Genomic DNA, 20,829 nt, shown 5'->3' on the forward strand with positions numbered 1-20,829 from the left:
GGGAGACACATCATATGGATGGATGCTGCACAAATGCATGATGTATTTAATAATAGAAATTGAATTAAAGAGAAAACAACAGTAAAATATGGAAATATTTTATGGAAATATTTAAAATGTTACTTCTGTTTGTTAATATTCTGTAGCATCAATAGCAAATAAGTGCACAAATTATAAAGAAAACATAAAGTTGCTCATGCTTTCATCAAAATAACACAGTATTATAAGAGAAACTAATGTAGAGAGACAAACTATTTTGCATTGTAATGCCAAATACTGTATAACACAAGGGTATAAGGGTGAGGGTGCATCAGGGCTCCTGACGACTTTCCTGTGTCTAACAAAGAGGAAGAAGGGGATGTTTAGATGTTGCACTGTATGTTATCACTGCTCTATCGGCAAGTGTCTACAGCTGGCTATATGACCCTGGGGAGGGCCAGCCATGTGTCAACAAGAACATCAACCATGGACAATTTAACTATGTGAATAATACAGGAACGTAATGGATGAAATAATAACTGTCACTCTTTTGACAAGAGTTGGATGCGAAGATTGATACCAGATATTATACACAGTTTTAAAAGGGGTGACGAGCTGAGCAGATATTTTGCTGGGAACATCGCAGTCAAGAGACACAACCTATAGTAGTTGTCTCCCTGTTGTAAGTCACTGTGTTGGTCTTAATCAACAGTCTGCTGGCTGTAGCTACATATGTATCTGCGCAGATATAAGGGCGGCATTGTTTCTTTCTTTTGCAAGAAAGCATATAACTGCATTCCTCATAATATCTTATTATTTCTTTAAACCAGGCGGAAGACAAAAGAAAGCGATAATGCGACCTATATGGTCAGCTAGGACTTTCATACCTATTCCTAAGGATGTGGTCATTAACTCCGACAACAAGGTTATGTTTTCACCCGTTGGTTGGTTGGTTTGTTGGTTGATTGGTTGGTTGGTTTGTTGGTTGATTGGTTGGTTGGTTGGTTGATTTGTCCGCAGAACTACACAAAGACTACTGAACAGATTTCCAGAGGAGCCCAAGTAAGAGCCCATTATATTTTGGTGTGGATCTTGACAAAGGGGCAAATCCAGGATTTTTTATTTTAAACATTGTCAGATGCTTTTTGATGTATTCAACAACTCCCCTGGAAATAATATATGGATCTCTGAAAAATCATTTGTACTTAGGGGATTGAAGTCAATAAGTGTGTAAAGAGCTTATGGAATTAAATGTTGGTTCATAAGCTTTTTTCCACTGCTGTACAGTAATAAATACAGCTACAAAGCTGTAACAACCACAATAGCTGAGATAGGTGTGAAGGTGATAGTGGATTAATTTGGGAATCAACAGTTTATATGCATCTTCAATAGTTTTAGAACTACTGGGAACTACCCCGAACATTCTTTGTGCACACTTGTATGTTTGGTTAACTCAGGGTTAAACTGTGAAAAGATAAAACCTTCTCACATCAATTTTCTCAGGTCAGTGGACAGACCACTGAGTGGGACTCACTTGACATCCCAGGCTGAGATCAAGATTAATGTGGTGAAGATGTCAGATATCATCCTCCCTCCCTGCTTGGACCTAAACAGCCCATTCCCAACACTGCAACTGATCAAGCTTCATCGCATACATGTGGGCATCGCTCTGGGCAGAGAAAGAGTTTGCTGACTGAATGCAACAAACTTTAAAAAGATTACAGGATCTTCTGAGGAGTTATTGGCTATTTAAGTGTGTGTCTACAGTCTGTTGATGAGAAGAGGGCATCAAAGCAGGCCAGCATCCTGTGGGCAGCCCAGGGCAGGACCAGTGGGCACAAGGCGGCAACGAAGTGGGTGTCCTGGAGCAGGCACCACATCGTCTGCCGACACAGATACACACACACACACCCAAACCCTCCCCCGGGCACAAAAGGCCACTATGTAATTGATGTAGTGTCAGAGCTCAGGGGATGGAGTCATGGGAGGGACACACAAACACAATGAAAAGGAGTCCACAACATTAACCAATATAAAATTGAAATTAAAACTATTTATAGCAACCTAAATTAAGGATAGACTTCAATGATGAAGGAGTGTGCATAAACAGTACTTTAGTTTAGTGAATGATCATTGAAATATGTCCTTTGATATTTTCTGTGCTGTCATCAAGAGTGTGAGGACAAGGCACAATGAGTGTATTGAATTCACACAAATTCACAATTTAAATTTAGCATTAATTCATTTATCATGGTCCTTTTAAAGTAAATCAATCCTAATTGTTGGTTGCTGCTGCTAGAGCTGAACAACAGAAATCAATGAAGTGTTCACGGAGATAAATAAAAATGATAACGAAATCTCCTGATTCGTGAAAAGACTCAGCTCAACCTGGTCTGATATTTTATGCCAACAGAAAAGAGGATTCTCAGTATGAAAACGCACAATATGTTATAAATAATCATATAATTATTTCACTCCGTCAGGCTATGGGCCAGTTAGGTAACAAGAAGTAATAATGCAAAATTGGCATGTTGTTCGAATAAGATATAAAAGTTGATTTTGCAATTTGTGTTGAATCTTTTTAGGATTTATCTGAGCGGTATACATGCTTAGTCGGCTTGAAACTGGTTGGTCACCAAATCTCCATATTGTTCAGTTTTGTATATTTTAAAGAGGTAATTTGTTAAGTTAGATGACATACACTCCTCATTTTCTAATCCTCCTTCTATAACTACATTTCCATCAACTTCATCTTCATCCCCTTCTCTTTCCTCTTTCACCCCCGTCTCCCAATCAAGTTCTTACCTTGGTAACCTCCGCCCGCCCGACCACCTGCCCCCTTGACCCCATCCCATCTCACATTCTCCAGTCTATCGCTCCTGACCTTCTTCCTTTTCTCACCCGTCTTATCAACACTTCCCTGTCAACTGGCTGTTTCCCTAACTCTCTGAAGGAGGCAAGAGTAAATCCTCTCCTGAAGAAACCCACCCTCGACCCGTCTGAAGTAAATAACTACAGACCTGTCTCTCTTCTTCCCTTTCTTTCCAAAACTCTTGAGCGCGCTTTAATCAACTCTCCTCCTATCTTCACCATAATAACCTTCTTGACCCTCACCAGTCTGGTTTCAAGGCAGGCCACTCAACTGAGACTGCCCTCCTTGCTGTCTCTGAGCAACTTCACACTGCTAGAGCAGCCTCTCTCTCCTCTGTCCTTATCCTTCGAGACCTCTCTGCTGCATTTGACACAGTGAACCACCAGATCCTTATTTCCTCCCTTCAGGACCTGGGTGTCTCAGGCTCTGCTCTCTCCCTGCTCTCATCCTACCTCAATGACCGCACTTACCGGGTAACTTGGAGAGGATCTGTGTCTGAACGAAGGGGCAACATCCCGGGCTGAGCGATGAGGCCAATACGGAAGTGCAAAAAGCTGCAGTTCACTGGGTGGCCACTTGAGGCTGGCTCCAAGAAGGAGTCAATTCCCATTGACTCCCATGTTAAAAAGCCCGACTTTAGAGCAGAATTAAACCTGTTTACAGCATGGTTCAAAAAACAGTTTTAGTCTCAATCACTAAGTTCTTCCTTCATGACAACTCTGAGGGGGGTGAATTTTTTTCTAACTCACTTGTTTAAATTATATAGAGGTTTGATATTATGAATAATTATCACTTGATGGACAGGTGACGTCACCGTTAGCTCGCGACTCCAGCTCCTAGCCTGTTGCCTGCTCGGCTTCACCTGAGCTAACAGGCTAACAGGCTAACCCCCGTCACCGAACAGGACCTGAGTCTGTGGAGAGGTTTCACTCACATATCGGATGAATAATACGGTTTGATGTTCGGCTTGTTCTCCTGACGGAGAAGTTAAAGACGTCTGCGCTCCCGTTGCTGTGGTAAGTAAAGTATAGTATGTTATTTATGTGTTAGTAGTGATGAGCAGGTATCGGTGTCTCTGTACCTGGCTTGTTAGTTTAGCTCCGCTAGCCTGCAGGCAAGATACCAGCAGTAATGGCGATGCTAACGGGACCGTACGGGAGTTATTGAACCGACATGAACCGACATGAACCGGTCCACACAGCAGAGAGAAGCCTTAGAGTTTATGAGGATGAATCTTTTAAACTGAGACAGGCGACTGTGTGTGTTTGGAGAATAAGCTCCACCACGTAAGATATCTAATGTTATGTAAAGTTGTTTCACTCGTGTCGTCTTCTTTTATCCTTAGGTATGAGAAGGGTCGGTCTTGGTTCAAAAAGTATTTATTTAGAAGCAATGAAAAGGTACAGCATAGCTATGGGCACTCAATGCACAGCCTCGGCTTTTAGTCAGTAGCTCGGGGTAGTCAAGAGTCGCCCCGAACGGATGACAGGTGCAATATTTATAATAGTAGGTTGGAGGCGTGGTCCCAGCATCTTGGAACTGGAATCCACCAATGATGAGGAGCCGCTCCCAGGTTCGTCACTCCTTTGATAGTAGCTGGGCAAATCTTCACATTCTGACAGTGTTAAGTTTTGTGTATAAGAAAAGCCTTTATCCGGCTGAAGCTTTGTGAGTCTTCAGTAGTTTTGCAGACACAGTGTATTTGTTCATTGGAGTGAGAAACATTGTGTTTCTGTTTTATCGTCTGTATGTTCTGTGTGTGTAAGCATGCGTATTTATCAGACAAGACAACGCCTTTCCTATCTGGCCTTCAGAAGCTGGGGCAGCTGCTTGATTTCTTTCTAAGGCATAGGTCACAGTGTCTTAATGAGCACAGTGCATTCATGTATGTGTGATGTTGAATAAAGCTAAAGGAATACTGTAATATATATAAAGGTTTATGTATGAGAACAAGTTTAAGTACAGTGTTATTGTATGCCACGGGTTACAGTCTTAACACTCGCCAACCCATTTGACTTGACTACGTTACACAGATTATTATTCTGCAGAAACAGATTTACTGTGATCAACTGAAACGTGAGTATTTAAAGTCACATCTGCATTTTAAGAGCAGCTGTTTAAAGTAGCCTTACGTCTCCTAAAGCTCTTTATTCAGAGTATTGGTGTTGATGTGTTGTAACGTGTTAGTGAAAACTAAACCTGTCGGCTACATTCAGTTTTTACATCGTTAATCTTAGGCAGACTTTACTGAATTATTGTGTTAAATAAGTGGACATGCAGAATAATGTATTTTTTTGTCACATAAATAAATTATAGGAAGTGTAACTTTACTAGAATACAGTCACATAGAGAACCTGAGGCTGATGTCCACCACCTATTTCCTAAGCTGAAATGATTATGATCTGATGAATTTTGAAGTAATAAACTTTTATTTTTACCATGTAAAAGTCTGTTAAGGAGTTAACCTGGCACATGTATGACTTTACATATCTGTGTATTTGTGTTGAATGTTCCTCTAGGTGACTCAGACAGCCTGCACCTGTGGATGTCCAACATGAGACACAACTGGAATCCAACCAGACTGAACACTGAGAGTCATCACTTCAACACTGACTCCAGGTACAGACCTGTTTTCATAACTTACAAACAATCAAAGCAAAGTATTGCACATAATACATAATGTATTAAATTATATATGCAATACTATTAATGTGGAAGAACTCCATACTGTACATTCATTGTCTTGGTAGTGCAGTTTAATCCAAAACCATATTCAAATACATAGTTGAATATCCACAGAAAATAAGGATACAAACTTTGTTCATAAGTAACACTTCCTCTACAATAATGCCATACTTTTATGTTTCCTGTCATTTTATTAGGGACGGACGAGCCTGAAGGACACAGCTGTGCTGACCGTGTTCTGTCTCTTATGGCAAAGAAGAAAAATAAAACACTGGGTTTTTATCTAAAGTGTATCAAATCAGAAAGTAAAAGATAAACATTGTTCTGACAAGTGTTCATTTTTTTAACCAACCATAATGAATATAGAAATTAACTCTATTATCCATGACACTTAGCAATGACTGCCAACTCTAAACAGTTGCAGGCCATCTTTAGTTAAGGGAGGAAAACGTGTTGTGCAGATGAAGCTGGTGCAGGTCATCCTCATGTTGACCAGCCTGAAGCTGCCGATCTCCACCATGTTGCTGCTGCCACAGTGGATGCTGAGGACATCAGGTGCTGCAGTGCTTCATCTAATGAAAAGAAGAAACTCACTATAAAAGGATGTTTTATGTTGTGTATGTTCCAGCAAAGACTGGTTCTTACAGTTTATTCTGTGTTCAGCAGGTGGAAGCACCACAGATTTCAGACAGAACCGATGTACTGGGCTCTGGGTTTGTACCCTCATGGTTAAAGGCACATATTGTATGTCGCTTTGGATAAAAGCATCAGCTAAATGAAATGTAATGTACTGAAAGAAATAAAACATTGTACAAATAGATAAAATGTCTTTCTACCTCATCTGTAATATTCAAGGTGATAATCTCTCACAGAGCTGTTGATAACAGTCCACATCAAGTCTCTCCACTTCTCTCAGTGTGAAAACATAATTATATAATAAATATGAGAACCAACAGTGGTGTGTGGAGATTATAATCTTACCTAAACTGTCTAATTCACTGTAAATTCCATAACAGGCTAAATAAACAAGGTGGCAATAGTAATGGTGGTTATACCAGCCTGTATCAGAACATTTGTGAAACATAGTTACTATCACATGCAACTTACACATGTAGTGTATTGATATTAACTTATTAACTTATTAACTTATTAAAATTAAAATCAAGTCACAACCAAACACACGCCTCTGTAGTAGTGTAGTTAATTTGCTTCAATCTGCTCATTACACGTGTTAAATAAACGGTCACTTTTATAACAATTACATATTAAAAACCACTTGAGGCATGTAAGCATATGATTATGATAATAGATAAAGCAATAGGTTTTGTTGTTGTGTAGTTTCAAGGTTACTTACCTCTAGTGAGTTTGTTGTAAAGATCGCGACCATCCTGAAGCAACAACACCGCAGCGCTAGCCGGTTAGCAGCCGCGGGTAGCATGTAGCCTAGCTCCTTAGCCTGAGCTAACCAGGTAACGTTGAGCTCTGCGGGCGTGGCTCAGCTGTCAGTCTTCACTCGCGCTCCTCCTCTTTGCCCATTTATTGGTTAGCCAGGAACTAGGAGGAGTCAGCACCGGCAAGATGGCGCCGGGTGAACGCCTACTACTAGCCTCATTTTCACTCTTCAGAAACCAACGGGTGACGTCACGGACCCTACGTCCATCTATATATACAGTCTATGGTCTGAACCTTGTCCTCTCACTACTGGGGTCCCTCAAGGTTCCGTCCTGGGTCCCCTCCTCTTCTCTCTGTACACCAACTCTCTCGGCTCTGTCATTCACTCACATGGCTTTTCCTACCATAGCTATGCTGATGACACCCAACTAATCCTCTCTTTTCCCCAATCTGAAACACAGGTAGCAGCACGAATCTCTGCCTGTCTGACTGACATCTCTCAGTGGATGTCTGCACACCACCTGAAAATTAACCTTGACAAGCCTGAACTACTTTCCCTTCCAGGGAAAGACTCTCCCACCCATGACCTGACTATTAACTTTGACAACTCTGTGTTAACCCCCACTCAGACTGCTAGGAACCTGGGTGTGACACTCAACAGCCAACTCTCCCTTACTGCCAACATTACTGTAACAACACGTTCCTGTAGATTCATGCTGCACAACATCAGGAGAATACGCCCCCTTTTCACTCAGAAGGCAGCGCAGGTTCTGGTCCAGGCCCTGGTCATCTCACGCCTAGACTATTGTAACTCCCTCCTGGCAGGTCTACCTGCTAGTGCCATCCGACCTCTGCAGCTCGTCCAGAATGCAGCAGCACGACTGGTCTTTAACCAACCTAAATTCACTCACACTACTCCGCTCCTCCGCTCCCTTCACTGGTTACCAGTGGCTGCTCGCATCCGTTTCAAAACATTAGTACTTGCATACCGTGCTGCGAACGGATCAGGTCCAGTCTACATCCAGGACATGGTCAAACGTTACACCCCAGCCCGTTCACTCCGCTCTGCATCTGCCAATCGGCTTGTTGCTCCCTCATTGCGAGCTAACCCCTCAACAAAATCTCGACTGTTTGCTGTCCTGGCTCCTAAATGGTGGAATGAGCTCCCCATTGACATCCGGACATCAGAAAGTTTACACATCTTCCGCCGCAAACTAAAAACACACCTCTTCCGACTATTCCTTGAATAAAATTTTTAAACTAACAATTTAGTAGCACTTAAATGGCACTTACTTATAGCACTTTGTAGTTTTGCTTTTTTGAAGAAATTGTACTTTCTTGATTCTTGTTGTTCTGGGTTTGTACCCTCATGGTTGAATGCACTTATTGTAAGTCGCTTTGAATAAAAGCGTCAGCTAAATGAAATGAAAAAAAAAAGTTCAATACCATATTTGATAGATATTTTACTTTTGTTTCTGTCACCCAGTGAAATAGTTCTTCTTTTCTTTCCCTGAAAAGATAAAACTGAAGAGAAAAGATGCCTAAAAACAGTAATGGTCTGAGAAGTCAGATGAGTTTCTATAACACTACCTCTCTTTATTTTACTTGTCCATTTGCTACTCACTGATGTAATTATAGTAGTGGACACATTTACAGTTTGTCAGAATTGCAGTGGGATGGTGTCATGATTACTAGATTTTAAAGCATACTTACATGCATAAAATCTTTAGGTCAACATGAAATCTAAATTGTTATGATTGTTGAAAGATGCAATAGTTTATTTATCTAATTCAGATTTGCATGCTCAATTATAAATTTGACTTCTTTTGGGAGATGCAGCCACCGTCAAATATAACAATCTTCCAGGATTTCCCTTTAGATCTGTAACAAGACATCTGTTTGCAGTGAAGATATAAACGTGCCAGAAATGATCATTATATTATTCATTACTATTGTAATGATCACATTCCAGTGTGTCTATGAACCTGTCAGTGTGTCTCTGAGCTTCATGCTCCTCATTTGGCTGACTGACTGTATTTGTAGTGGTGATGTATAACTGGATACTGAGCGGTGATGTTTGGCTGCCATCTAATGGTTGAGTCAAATCCATTTCAGAAGTGAGCTTCTTCATTATTGATTTGACTTCTTTGCTGTCAGTGAAAGTGTCTTTTCTGTTCACTTGTACACAGATGCCAACTGTCAGGATTTGTGTGACGTTTGTTGACGTGAGCTTTTTGACACGTATCATATTCGATGTTGCTTGTGTGAGCGTGAACAGGGTAAGCTGCAAATGAATTGCCCTACTTGGGATTAATAAAGTTGTCTGAATCTGAATATTTTTAAATGTACCACTTTAGGCTACATATCAGCATTCGAGATTCATCACATTCATATTAGCTGTTTGCTGTTTCATGCCAGACAGCAAGCGTGTACTCGACCTGCCACAGCTTGTCTTCTGAAAACAAATACCTGTGTTTAAATATGAGAGGCGATGATGGGAGTGAGACTCATATTGTGTTGGGCATTGCTTCATACAAATAATCAGCACTATAATTACTAAATATATTTTGCCATGGAACGAAAAATCTAACAATCATAAATATAAACTCCAGAAATGTGCCTGACTTTTCTTTTGTCATGATCCAATAATTAGTCCCTAGGAAATCAGGGAAAATGTCAATACAACGCCGTATCTCACAATGTTAAAGAAAGTGAAAAGAAAATCCTGGATCTACAGCACATTTTTACAGGGTTTTTCAATGACACACACCGCATCCTTCCGCCATATTTCGTAGAAATCCGTTCAATTCAATTGTTCAGACAAAGGGGAGTGAAAACAAAACTCAGTTTAATGCATGCATTTCATGACTCTCTATAATTAGGAGGTTTACTGTTACTCTCCACTGTTGGGGGCTTTCTGCTCAGGTTTTTTTACACATCTTTCAGATTTCTCCTGCCACACCAATATCGGAGGAGAATAAAACGGTTTGCTGCTCATTTAGAAAGATTCAACAGCCGTTTATCTTCCTGGAAACAATATCCTACTTGATTTGGATAATCTGCAAACGGCAGTGTGAGCTGTTTTTATTTGTCCCTGTGAGACTCATCCTGCAGTGAACTGTCTGCTCCTCATGTTTTGCGTGCCTGCATCATGTTACTTTCGAGGTCGCGTACAATTCACTCACTGTCGTCCACAGTGGCTCTTTTGTAAATGCAACTGCTGTTGTGGCTGCAAATCTGTGTCTCCAGAGGAATGTTGTTTTTTTGTGTAGACATGACTTGTCCTTCAGTATAAATGTATTAGGGCAAAAGCAAGTGTGCAAATAATACAAATTAAGACGATGAAGAAATGCATGTCAGCCATGATAATTTAATGAAAGTGTATTCAAAGTTTCTACAGGCTGAGCTTCAGGTGCCTTATAGAAGCATAACATTACATTGTCACATTTTGCAAACTAGCAAGGAGTCAAAAATAGTTGTGTTGTTAGTTTTAACCACATTAAGAAGGAGGAACATAACGAAATAGCTCATTAACAAGCTTATTTACAGATGGGAGAATCCAAATGATCACTGTTGAAGCAGCATTCCCTTGTTGGTGGTTTAACATAAATTCACATTCTAAATCCTGTTTGAGAAGCTGGATGATGACCAGAGTAGAAACATCAGTAAAGAGCTTTTTACTTGTCTGCCTAACTTTGAAAACATTTGGCCCAATTAGCACCAGTTTCCTACTCTGACAAATATGTACTGTACATGGCTCTTTCTCCCTCTGCGTCTCTCCTCTGGCTGTGGCTCAGTCCAGACTCCACGGCAGAGAGAAGCTCTCACCCTCCATCTCTTTGCAAATGACTGATGTGAACCGGGCCAGCTGCTCTGAGCTGAAATGTTCTTTCCAGTCTCCAGCAATACCTGACATGAGATGACACACACCAAGAAACACACATTAACACAACAGATCTCCGGTGAGAAACTGTTCAGTAGAAATTCAAATGTAAAGACAGGCAGTTTTATGGAGACTGAAAATCCTCTTACATGAAGGGTTATAACTCAATAAAGATGTCGACCTCAACCAGGTAAGTATTTAAATCCAGTCAGACAGTTTAAATGTAATTCTGAGCAAACTGCATTGGAACTTAAGTTAATGCTTATTTTTTAACATTTCAATTTGCAGAAATTACTCAACTCTACAGTCAGTCAGCAAAAAAAATTGCCATCAGTACATGAGCACAAGCAAAAAGTAGAAAATTAACAGTTGTTCATATAATCAAAATTCTGCCACACCTCTAGCTGTTTATCATGGACACATGGAGCCTCACCTTTCCTGAAGAATGGAGATTTGTCAGAGTCCATGTATTGCTTTGGGACCAGGCTGAAGTTGGACATGTTGTTGGTCTTCATGGTCTTGAAGCTGCAATGCTCTGCGACCTTCTGAATGGTGTCTTCACTCAGGTTAGTGCCCAGGAAACCAGATAAACGCCTGAGAGACGCAGGCAGGTCCTAGAAGGAAAGCACATGGACACATGTACTTTCATTGTGGCTTTTTGAAGCAGCAGTTGTTATTTTTCATCTCAAGATAGAAATTCTCTGACTTTTCTGGATGATTTCTATGATGAAAGATCACCAAAGAGATGGTCTCTGTGACGTCACTCAGACTGGACATTTTACTAAGAACATGAATTACAATAAGTGATTTGGCCCTTTATCCAGTAAAATACCAGACATTTTCTCATTACAAATTATCATATGGAAAATGTCCAGTAAAATACCAGACATTGTCTCATTACAAATTATCATATGGAAATTTTTTGCTTTTTCATATTATAATAAACTTTAAATATTTGAGGTTTGGGAAATTGTCACTTTTCAAAGAGAGCACTCTGTCATGTTTTCCTTATTTTTCCATATGTGCAGTATTTTTGGTCTCACCTTTCCTCTTGTACCTTCCTCCCCTTGTTTGTTATTCACCCAAAGTGTACCAGCCTTTTTGTCAATGTTAGTCTTCCTGGTTTTTTGTTCTTTGCCTTGTTCAACTGACCTCACCTTTCACCTTGCCCCCCAGGGTTTGCCTTGTTTTCCAGTTGTTACTTGCAGTTCTTAACTTAAACAACAAAGATAATGTGTAACATTGTGTTTTTACACAAAAGTCTGAATTACGGTTCCTGTTTATGTAATAGTGTGTACATTTGATGCAGTTAGTTTTGTGCTGTCTGATTGGTTTATGGACAGCGTGCATCTGACATTGACATGTTGTCAGTTCTGTGTTTAGCACTTTCTGTTTGCATGGAGAAAAAATAATAAACAGATTTATTTTGTTGCCACTATACTGGCATTATGATTGCTTGTTATCGAGCCAAATTACAATGAAATATTTGGTCTCCTCCTCTCCCCACGTGCTACACAGCTTGTAGTTCAACGTGTGATGAGTCTGCCCCAACTTATTGTAAATAGTCAGAAACTGTGAACCATCCAAAAAGTACTTTAACAATACAAATGAACCGAACAATGGTTCTGCTTTTTAAGAACACCTCTTTTGGTCTGAACTAATTTGAGTCCTTTGGTCTGGGCCAGGGACGTGCACAGACATTTTGGGTGGCATGGGCTCAAGTGAGAAAAAGGGCATTTATCATTATTATTTAGAGAAAAAAAAAAAAAGTTAAGTTAAATTATAATCAGTGTTGTGCCAGTTCACACTTAAAATGAACTAGTTCAAAGTTCAGTTCATGCAGATGAAAATTAACTAGTTCACATTCATTTGTTCCATTTTTTATTGGGATGATTTACAGGAGGTGACAAACTTACGATCATGTGTTTAGTTATTAATTGATGGTGTTGGATCATGTCTGCGTGTCGCTCTGCGTGTCGCTCCGCTCACTTTAACACTGAGTCCTGACTGTGAGCGTCACGTCTCGTGTTGTACTGAGTAGAAAATGTTGACGAGTCATTTTTCATGATGTTTAAATACAGCCATTTAAACTCTGGAGCGAATCAAACAAACACTAAGTTACTTCATGTACTGATCAGGTCCTAATAACTAGTGATCAGTGTTTAATAGGTAAAGTGAGAGCAGGTCAGAGTGGAGGAGGACACAGAAACTCCAGCTCGGAACAAACCAACTGCAGCTTCTGCTCCGATCACTGAGCAGCTGATCATGAAGCAAAAACTTGCTGAATTCATATTTATGTTCATGGATAAACGGGACGTCGCTTCTTCTGCAACAATGAAGTAAAAACACTGCGTTGCGTCTCAGCCCTGATGTCCTGACTGTGCACGTCACGTTATATCTCATAAACTCTAGAGCACAGGTCTTCCACAGGGGGTCCGCAGAGGTACTGCAGGGGGGTTGCGAAATTTTTGGTTCATTAGACAATTTTTTATATTTTTAAATTTTTTATTTTTTTATTTTTCAACCAATTTTTTTCCCACATATTTAAATGTCTTTAAATACACATTGACATGAATCCAACATATTGTAGCGAACGTAAATGGAGGCAGAAGACGTTATCTTTCAGTCAGCAATGCACACATTCAGCGATACACAGGAGCTCTCTCAAGCTGGGCACCGGTTCACTCACAGCAGAGACTAGCCTAGACCTGTCCCTCCAAGCCTCCTGTACACAAAGAGGAGGACCCGCCCCTATCGCTGCTGTGCCAATCACGAGGCCGCATGTTACACGCTGGCTATGTCAGGTTCTCCGTGATTGGCCGAGAGCCTATTCAGTCCCCAGCTGACTAAGATCCCAGGCACAAGGCCGCACGCTGCAATATTATTGAAAAGAAGATACCTTTGTAAAATAAGAAAATAGAACAAATAACAAATAAAAAAACGACGACATTTAGTTCACCCACGAATCCTTTTGCAATCATTTTTGCAAGATATTCCTGGTCTAAAAACACTGCAGCTCCTATCCACAACAGCCAGTACTGAGGCCAGTATATTATTATGCCAAGTGTATGGACATTGTTATTAGCGAAAAATTTATCCTTTTGTAACTCGACCAAAAAACTCCACAAGCACAAGAGAGATACCCTCCACCTCAGAAACCACCGGGGAAAATGCAAGTGGCGAGGCGGCACCTGCTGCTGATGTAGCAGCTGATAAGGGTAAGCACAAACGAGAGACGACCCGAAAATATACAGATAATTATCTGAAGTTTGGATTTACCTTCAAGGAGACAGATGGCATTGAATTACCAATGTGTGTCATTTGCTCTACTGTGCTGTCAAACGAATCTATGAAGCCATCAAAGCTGCAGCGTCACTTGGAGACAACCCACAACCACTTAAAAGACAAACCTGTTCCAAACTAGTCTCAAATCCCTCCAAGGTCAACAGGCATTGATGAGAAAATCAGCCAAAGTTGGTGAGCTAGCTTTGAAATGCTCTTATCAAGTTGCTCTTCGGATTGCCCAGAAGAAACAGCCATACACACTTGGAGAGGATTTAATATTGCCTTCAGCAACTGACATTTGTAAAACAATGTATGGGAATGATATTGACATTAATAAACTGAACACTATTCCAGTGTCGGACACACCCATTGCTCGCCGTATTGACGAGATGGCATCTGATGTGAGGGTGCAACTGATAGAGAAGCTGAGGTTGGCAGATGCATTTGCATTACAATTGGATGAATCAACAGATGTGTCAAAGGACGCCCAGCTTCTGGCGTTTGTGCGCTTTGTCGATCAAAAGGAAATGCAGGAGGATTTTTTGTTTTGCAAGCGGCTTCCTGAACGCACAACTAGTTCTGAAATCTTCAAAGTGATTGATTTTGATTTTTTCAGAGAAAATTATATTCCATGGGCAAAATGTATTGCGCTGTGCACCGACGGTGCAAGAGCCATGGCTGGTTTGAAAAGTGGACTAATCACGCTTGTAAGGGATGTGGCTCCCCAAGTGATTTGCTACACAGGGAGTCACTTGTTGCCAAAGACATGAGCGCTGAATGTCTTCTCTAATCTCTGTGCTGCTGAGGGAGAAGAACACACTGCGCTACTGTACCATTCTGAGGTTCGATGGCTTTCACGTGGAACAGTGTTGTCACGTGTGTTGGAATTAGGCACGTCTATTCAGGAGTTTTTACTTCTCCAAAAGCGCACAGAGCTGGCTGCAGTTTTCAGTGACAATGTCTGGGTCACCAAACTTGCATATCTTGCTGACATTTTTGCTGAGCTGAACAAACTTAACAGTTCTATGGAAGGTCGCAATACACATGCCATTCAGCTGTATGACAGAATGGAAGGCTTTCTCAAAAAAATCAGAAGATGGAGGGAGCACGTCGGGGAGGGAATATTTTCCATGTTTCCATCAGTGGATGAGCTGGGAGATTCTGCTGTGCTCTCTAACCCTAACCCTAACCCCCAAGACATGGATACAGTTTCCATTCAGAGACAACGCAGCAGACGGCAAACGCCTGACAGTGACAGAGGAGGATCAGCTCATCGAACTATCCACTGACAGTACGTTCAGAAACATATATGAAACTAAACCACTCACCCAGTTCTGGATCTCTTGCCAGAAAGACTTTCCACAATTGGCAGCAAAAGCTATGATGAGCCTTAAACAAATACAGGTCAAGACTGCAGCCTGAGGCTGATATGACCCTCTGCCTGACAACCTCCATCCGTCCAAGGTTAGATAAGTTGTGTGCTACTCATCAGGGTCAGACATCTCACTAATGTGGGAGTATGTGTGCCATCCACAGATGGCTTGAGGATTCACTGTCCCTTCTACATGTATGTTTAAAATAAAAACATGAATCTGTGAATTATTTTAATAGCTCAGTGTTGTATGCAAGATGTATGTTTATAAATGGCAGTGGCACGGCCACCCTGTACCTTGCACATGTTTAAAATAAAAACATGAATATATGAACCTGTGTATTATTTGAATAGCTTAGTATTGAATGCACAATAACAGGGTAGCTATGTTTATACATTGCACTAGGCCCAGTTTAATATAAAACACAATTTTAAACGATATATATAGTAGGGGGTCCCTGCTCCATCTCACCATCAGTTTGGGGGTCCTTGGCCTGAAAAACGTTGAAGACCCCTGTGTTAGAATGTAAAGTGAGCGCAGGTCAGAGGAGTGAGGAGGAAACAGACTCCGACAGGGACCCTGACACAGGACGACTGGACCTTTAATGAGCGTCTGTCCTGGAGCAGTGGTGTTATAATTATTCAGCGAAGGGACAAAGCTAAAAACAACATAAATCGATTATGTTCTGTTTCTGTCTGATCGATAAAGACTCGTCCACGTCGAGATGTATCTAAGAATGAAAACATGTCCACAGCTCTAGTGCTCACCACTGTGCAGGAGACATGGAGGGAGGGAGGGTAGAGAGGGTATCGGAACTCATCAAAGTCTAATCTCCTGACCTGATATTTTGATTGTTAATTCAATCAATATATTTGTTTGACAGGGAAGCTGTTTACAAACAGAACAAAATTTTTTTTAAAAGAGCATCTCAGAAAAAGGTCACTTTCTATTGAGAAAGAAAAAGGGCAGGGGCTCAAGCCCCCTTTGATGTCTATGTGTGCACGTGCCAGGTCTGGGTTATGATTCAAGGTACCTTTCAAACTGTAGCAGACACTCTATTAACTTATATTGTGAGTTAACCATAAACTCTGGCCTAAGGAAGTAATATATCACCATTTACAAAAACTCATAATTCGCTTGTGAGAGTTTTACCTGAACCATTTCTTCATATGAGATGTACATGATTCTGTCTCCCAGCTCTGTGTGTCTCCAGCTCTTCACATGGTCCGTCCATTTTCCAAACATCACTGCAGGTTGTAATTCAGTACACATTAAATGTAAACAACCACTGCTCTGCCAGAAATGACAATAGTGACTTTGTCTTTCACATTTTTTACCATTTTGCTCACTTGGTAAAACACTGACATGCTAAATTCAATACTTCTGATATTCATACACTTCTCTAAGTAAACTTTTTAGGATGTGACCTCTGACCTCTGCCATCCAGGAATTTCTCTATGAACTCATCAAAAGTTCCTGGATCCTCGAGGAATCCTGCCATCTGGTGGAAGTAGTAGGAAGACACCAGGACATCCTTTGGGTTCCTGACAACATAGATCACCTATGGCAGAGAAACAAGTCAAAAAATGCAAATAACAGAGGAGGGGAAATGTTTACTATAGATGTTTAATAAAGGATTAGATAACGAGAAGTACATAGGGGAATATCTCACTAAGCTTCCACAGGTTTACCTTGGCTTTGGAGGTGTGAAAGGATGCAGGCATGAGGTGATAAGGAAAATGAGTGACTAGTGCTCGCGGAGATGTCAATTGATCCACAACAATGGACAATCTTTTCTCCTCCAGCCAAGGCACCCTGTCCCAGTTCGGAATGGTTTGGATTGGCTTCAGGTCTCCCCCATTAAGCACCAGTGGCAGGATCTCCTGCATCCAGACTGTACCTACAGAACAATACAGAAGAGTGAATACTACATGGCTAAGGAAGCTTTGATTTCTCCTTTCACCTGTCAGTATTGGCTATTAATGGCTGAGAATGAAAAAGCCTTTTGGATATACTCACTAAACACAGTTGAACGACATAGAATAAAGTCTTTCAAGTTATTTGTGATCTATCCCAATAAGCGCAAAGATTCCTTCTACATAGTCAAAACACCTACTGACAATAAAAGAACCATAAACTGTTCACTAACAGCAGAATTCCAGCTGTAAAAGTTATGCAAGAGCTGTCAAACGTCAGACTGGCCCACTTTGCTTACATAAGCATTCCACAGTGAGGCTAAGTCAGCACAGAGAAACATGAGCCTTTAATTCAAAATTCTGTAGTGTGTCTGTTTGGCAACATGGATTCAGGCTCACTTGGTCAGTAAAGTAAAGTTTGTGTCATAAAGAAAATTTTAATATCTTGAGATTTTATGATCTTTGTCCATATGTTGGCAGATGGTGCATGTATGTTACTTCCAACATACATGTTGCATCACTACAAGGGTTGGAATCAATATTCAAACATTATAAATACTGACTGGTCAAAATCTTTCACAAATACTGGACTACTCCAAACAGAGACTGCCCAGACAAGTGTCCATGAGCTCATTTTTTATTTGATAAAGAATTTGTCCTATTTAGAAGTAAGGCCAATAAACAATGCTATGATTATGTGCTGCTTGACTCCAAAGACCACCACAGCTGACGGTGAACCAAACATACAGATGTGTGACACTGACATAAAGGTGATGGGCCTCCAGAACACCAGCTTCCATTCTTCTCAGAGATATTCTCTCACTTGATGTTTTGATGATGGTGGTTAATAGCACATGTCCGTCTCAATTTTCCCATAGATGATCAATTTGGATTCCCACATGCACGACGTAAAATAAACCGATCTTTATTCAGTATTTTGATTTCACTTCAACCCCCCCAGTGTTAAATCTCACAGCTTATTACTCTGCTTGCATTGAAATCACAGTCTCGTGTAAAGCTACAGAACAGAAACGGAAACAGAACCAACGCATCAGCGACAGTTCGCCAGGACCCGGGCTCCTGTGGTTCATGTTGGATAAGGCTTTTAAATATCTCAGACTATCAGTCAGAATAAACAGATCCGGGTCTATTGGCAGAAAATGTCTTTAGTAAATTTCAGACACACAGACCTGACTTCGGGTACGTGACAGCCACGACGTCATCGTCTTTAAACTTGAATTCCTGCGCGAACTCCAAGCTCTCTGCGCTATGAGTCTCCGTGGGAAGTATGTATCCACGATAGCCCAAGTACATCTCTTCAGAGGACATTGTGGTGCGAGGGTTCAAGCAAAGTCCAACAGAGTAGACACACTTCCCTGATCGATCCCTCTGAAGGAGGCGCTGTCAGCAGTTGCGCTTGTTGGGCGGTCCCTGCGCACTCGTCTCTCTATACAGTCTATTGTGACTCTCAGCCGACAGCTGCACACAGACCAGTGTTGTGCCAGTTCCCTCAAAATGAACTAGTTCACGTTCCTAGTGGATTTTGTATTGGGAGGATTTTTAATAATCGATGGTGTTGGGTCATGTCTGCGTGTCGCTGCCCTCACTTTAACACTGAGTCCTGACTGTTCACGTCACGTCTGGTGTTGTACCGAGTTGTTTAAATGCAGTCTCATGAACTCTGGAGCGAATCAAACAAACACCGAGTTACTTCATGTACCGATCTGGTCCTGATAACTAGTGATGAGTGTTTATTAGTTACAGTGAGAGCAGGTCAGAGTGGAGGAGGATGGTTATACTACAATACTTAGTTTGAATGAATGTGCTTTTGCATTATTTTGATCACAGTGGGATGGAGGGCATTTTGCACACAACCCCTCTGTTTCTGCTGAACCTGTGACCTCTGAGCCCGGCAAAGATACCCCTTGTATTGTGAGTTGTGCAACAGCCCTAACTAAAGAGGCTATAGGTGAGTTTGGCTAACTCCTACCAGATATAGGAGGGTTTAGGTCTGGAAAATGTAGGGATCCGAAACTGCAAAATGCAACAATAAAGTTAAACCCACTTTTCAACTACTGACCACTGGGAAAGGCTCCTAAACCAAACTTCAATCCTTCTCAGAAGAACTAGTTGAGATGGATAAGATGGCCTGTGTGTTTGAGTCAGTACTGTACGTCTATTCGTGAAAGTAGGGCACCTTCTTACATGGCTTCAATGTCAGAGACCTTCCGGTTAAAATTAAGCAAAATTAAGCAAACAAATCTTAAAAATCGATGTGGTTTTGCATAACCACCAAAGGTCTCCTTGTGTTTCACATGTTGTTGGTGCCACTACACTTTCTTATAAAAACATTAAGACCATTAAAAACGAACACATTTTTCAAACTTTGTGTTGTAGTATAACCAGCAGGAGACCATTGATGTGTAATGTGATTTTGGTGAGACACAGTATAAGAGTGTTTTGAATATTGTTATAATATCTCTTTTCGGTCCTTTGTGGACGGTCTCTGCAGACTGGTCTCACAGCTGTACATAGAGACCAGTGTTATGTGTCCAGTTTGGCTCGTCTGGATGGACATAGGCTTGTAGCCCGTTGTCTACCTTACTTTGGTGGGAAATAAATTGTATTTTAACAAGGTTTCGCTTATGACTCATTGAGCACTGATTTACTATCTGCATGTTTTTTTGTTCCATACACGTGACAACATGATCAGGGATATTACATACTATCCACCAAGAGGCGCAAATGTGCCATTAGGGTGAATACTGGTGAAAAGAAACATGCCACGTGAGTAAAAACAAACTTGTGCGCAAAAGTTGGAAAATACATCCCAACACATTCCCTGGAGAAAAGTGCTGCTGCTAAAAAGAGACAAGCGGTTAACGTGTGAAATGCACTCTACCTGATTTGGGGTAAGTCACAGCAAACACATCAGTGTCCTCCACGGAGAAGCGCTGCGCGTACTCCAGGCTCTCCATGCTGTGCGCCTCGGGGGGCAGGAGCAGGTCGTGGTACCGAATAAACTCCGGGTAGGATGACATGGCTCTGGAGCTCTGATGGGGACTGGTCGCACAGTCGATGCTGGTGCACACTTCACTGTCTGAGCCTGAGCTACAGTCTGCGAGTTTCTTTTTCCTGCTGCACACAATCCCACCGTATAATCCCTGTCACCTGAGCTCCTCGCGATGGCCCACCCAGTTGACAGGGCTGAACCGCGCTCCTTGTTTCCTTGTACAATGTATTGAATTGCAACCATCAGCTGCAAATCATCAGCTCTTTTTTTAATTCCAGGACTGGAATCTCCCGAGGACTGCAGACACACCCTGGCTTAAACAAGCCCTCGTGAACCACATGATTCCAACAGGGAGTATATGATGTTGAAAATGCTCTTATTCTTTTTGGGGAACCTCATGAATCCCCCTTTTCTGACTGTGGGTGTCCAAC

General features: G+C 41.3%; 1 protein-coding gene across 3 annotated transcripts; it reads right to left on the reverse strand.

Moving 5' to 3' along the window:
* Positions 1 to 10,280: 10,280 nt before the first annotated feature.
* Positions 10,281 to 20,552, reverse strand: sult2st3 (sulfotransferase family 2, cytosolic sulfotransferase 3). 3 transcript variants are annotated; one of them, XR_004616620.1, is made up of 7 exons: positions 18,576 to 18,843; positions 17,161 to 17,369; positions 16,904 to 17,030; positions 16,622 to 16,716; positions 11,245 to 11,425; positions 10,657 to 10,837; positions 10,281 to 10,523 (listed from the first exon to the last, which is right to left on the reverse strand). XR_004616620.1 is itself a non-coding variant. In XM_034612368.1 (6 exons), the coding sequence occupies exons 1-6, from the start codon at positions 20,424 to 20,426 to the stop codon at positions 10,722 to 10,724; spliced, it is 867 nt and encodes a 288-aa protein (XP_034468259.1). In that variant the 5' UTR covers positions 20,427 to 20,552; the 3' UTR covers positions 10,281 to 10,721. The 3 variants fall into 3 exon arrangements, 2 of the variants coding, with proteins under 2 accessions (XP_034468259.1, XP_034468258.1); XM_034612368.1 differs by lacking the exon at positions 18,576 to 18,843 and adding an exon at positions 20,288 to 20,552 and having other exon boundaries at positions 10,281 to 10,837; XM_034612367.1 differs by having other exon boundaries at positions 10,281 to 10,837.
* Positions 20,553 to 20,829: the final 277 nt, after the last annotated feature.

Source organism: Hippoglossus hippoglossus, chromosome 16 (assembly GCF_009819705.1).
Source record: "Hippoglossus hippoglossus isolate fHipHip1 chromosome 16, fHipHip1.pri, whole genome shotgun sequence".
Lineage (NCBI taxonomy): Eukaryota > Metazoa > Chordata > Actinopteri > Pleuronectiformes > Pleuronectidae > Hippoglossus > Hippoglossus hippoglossus.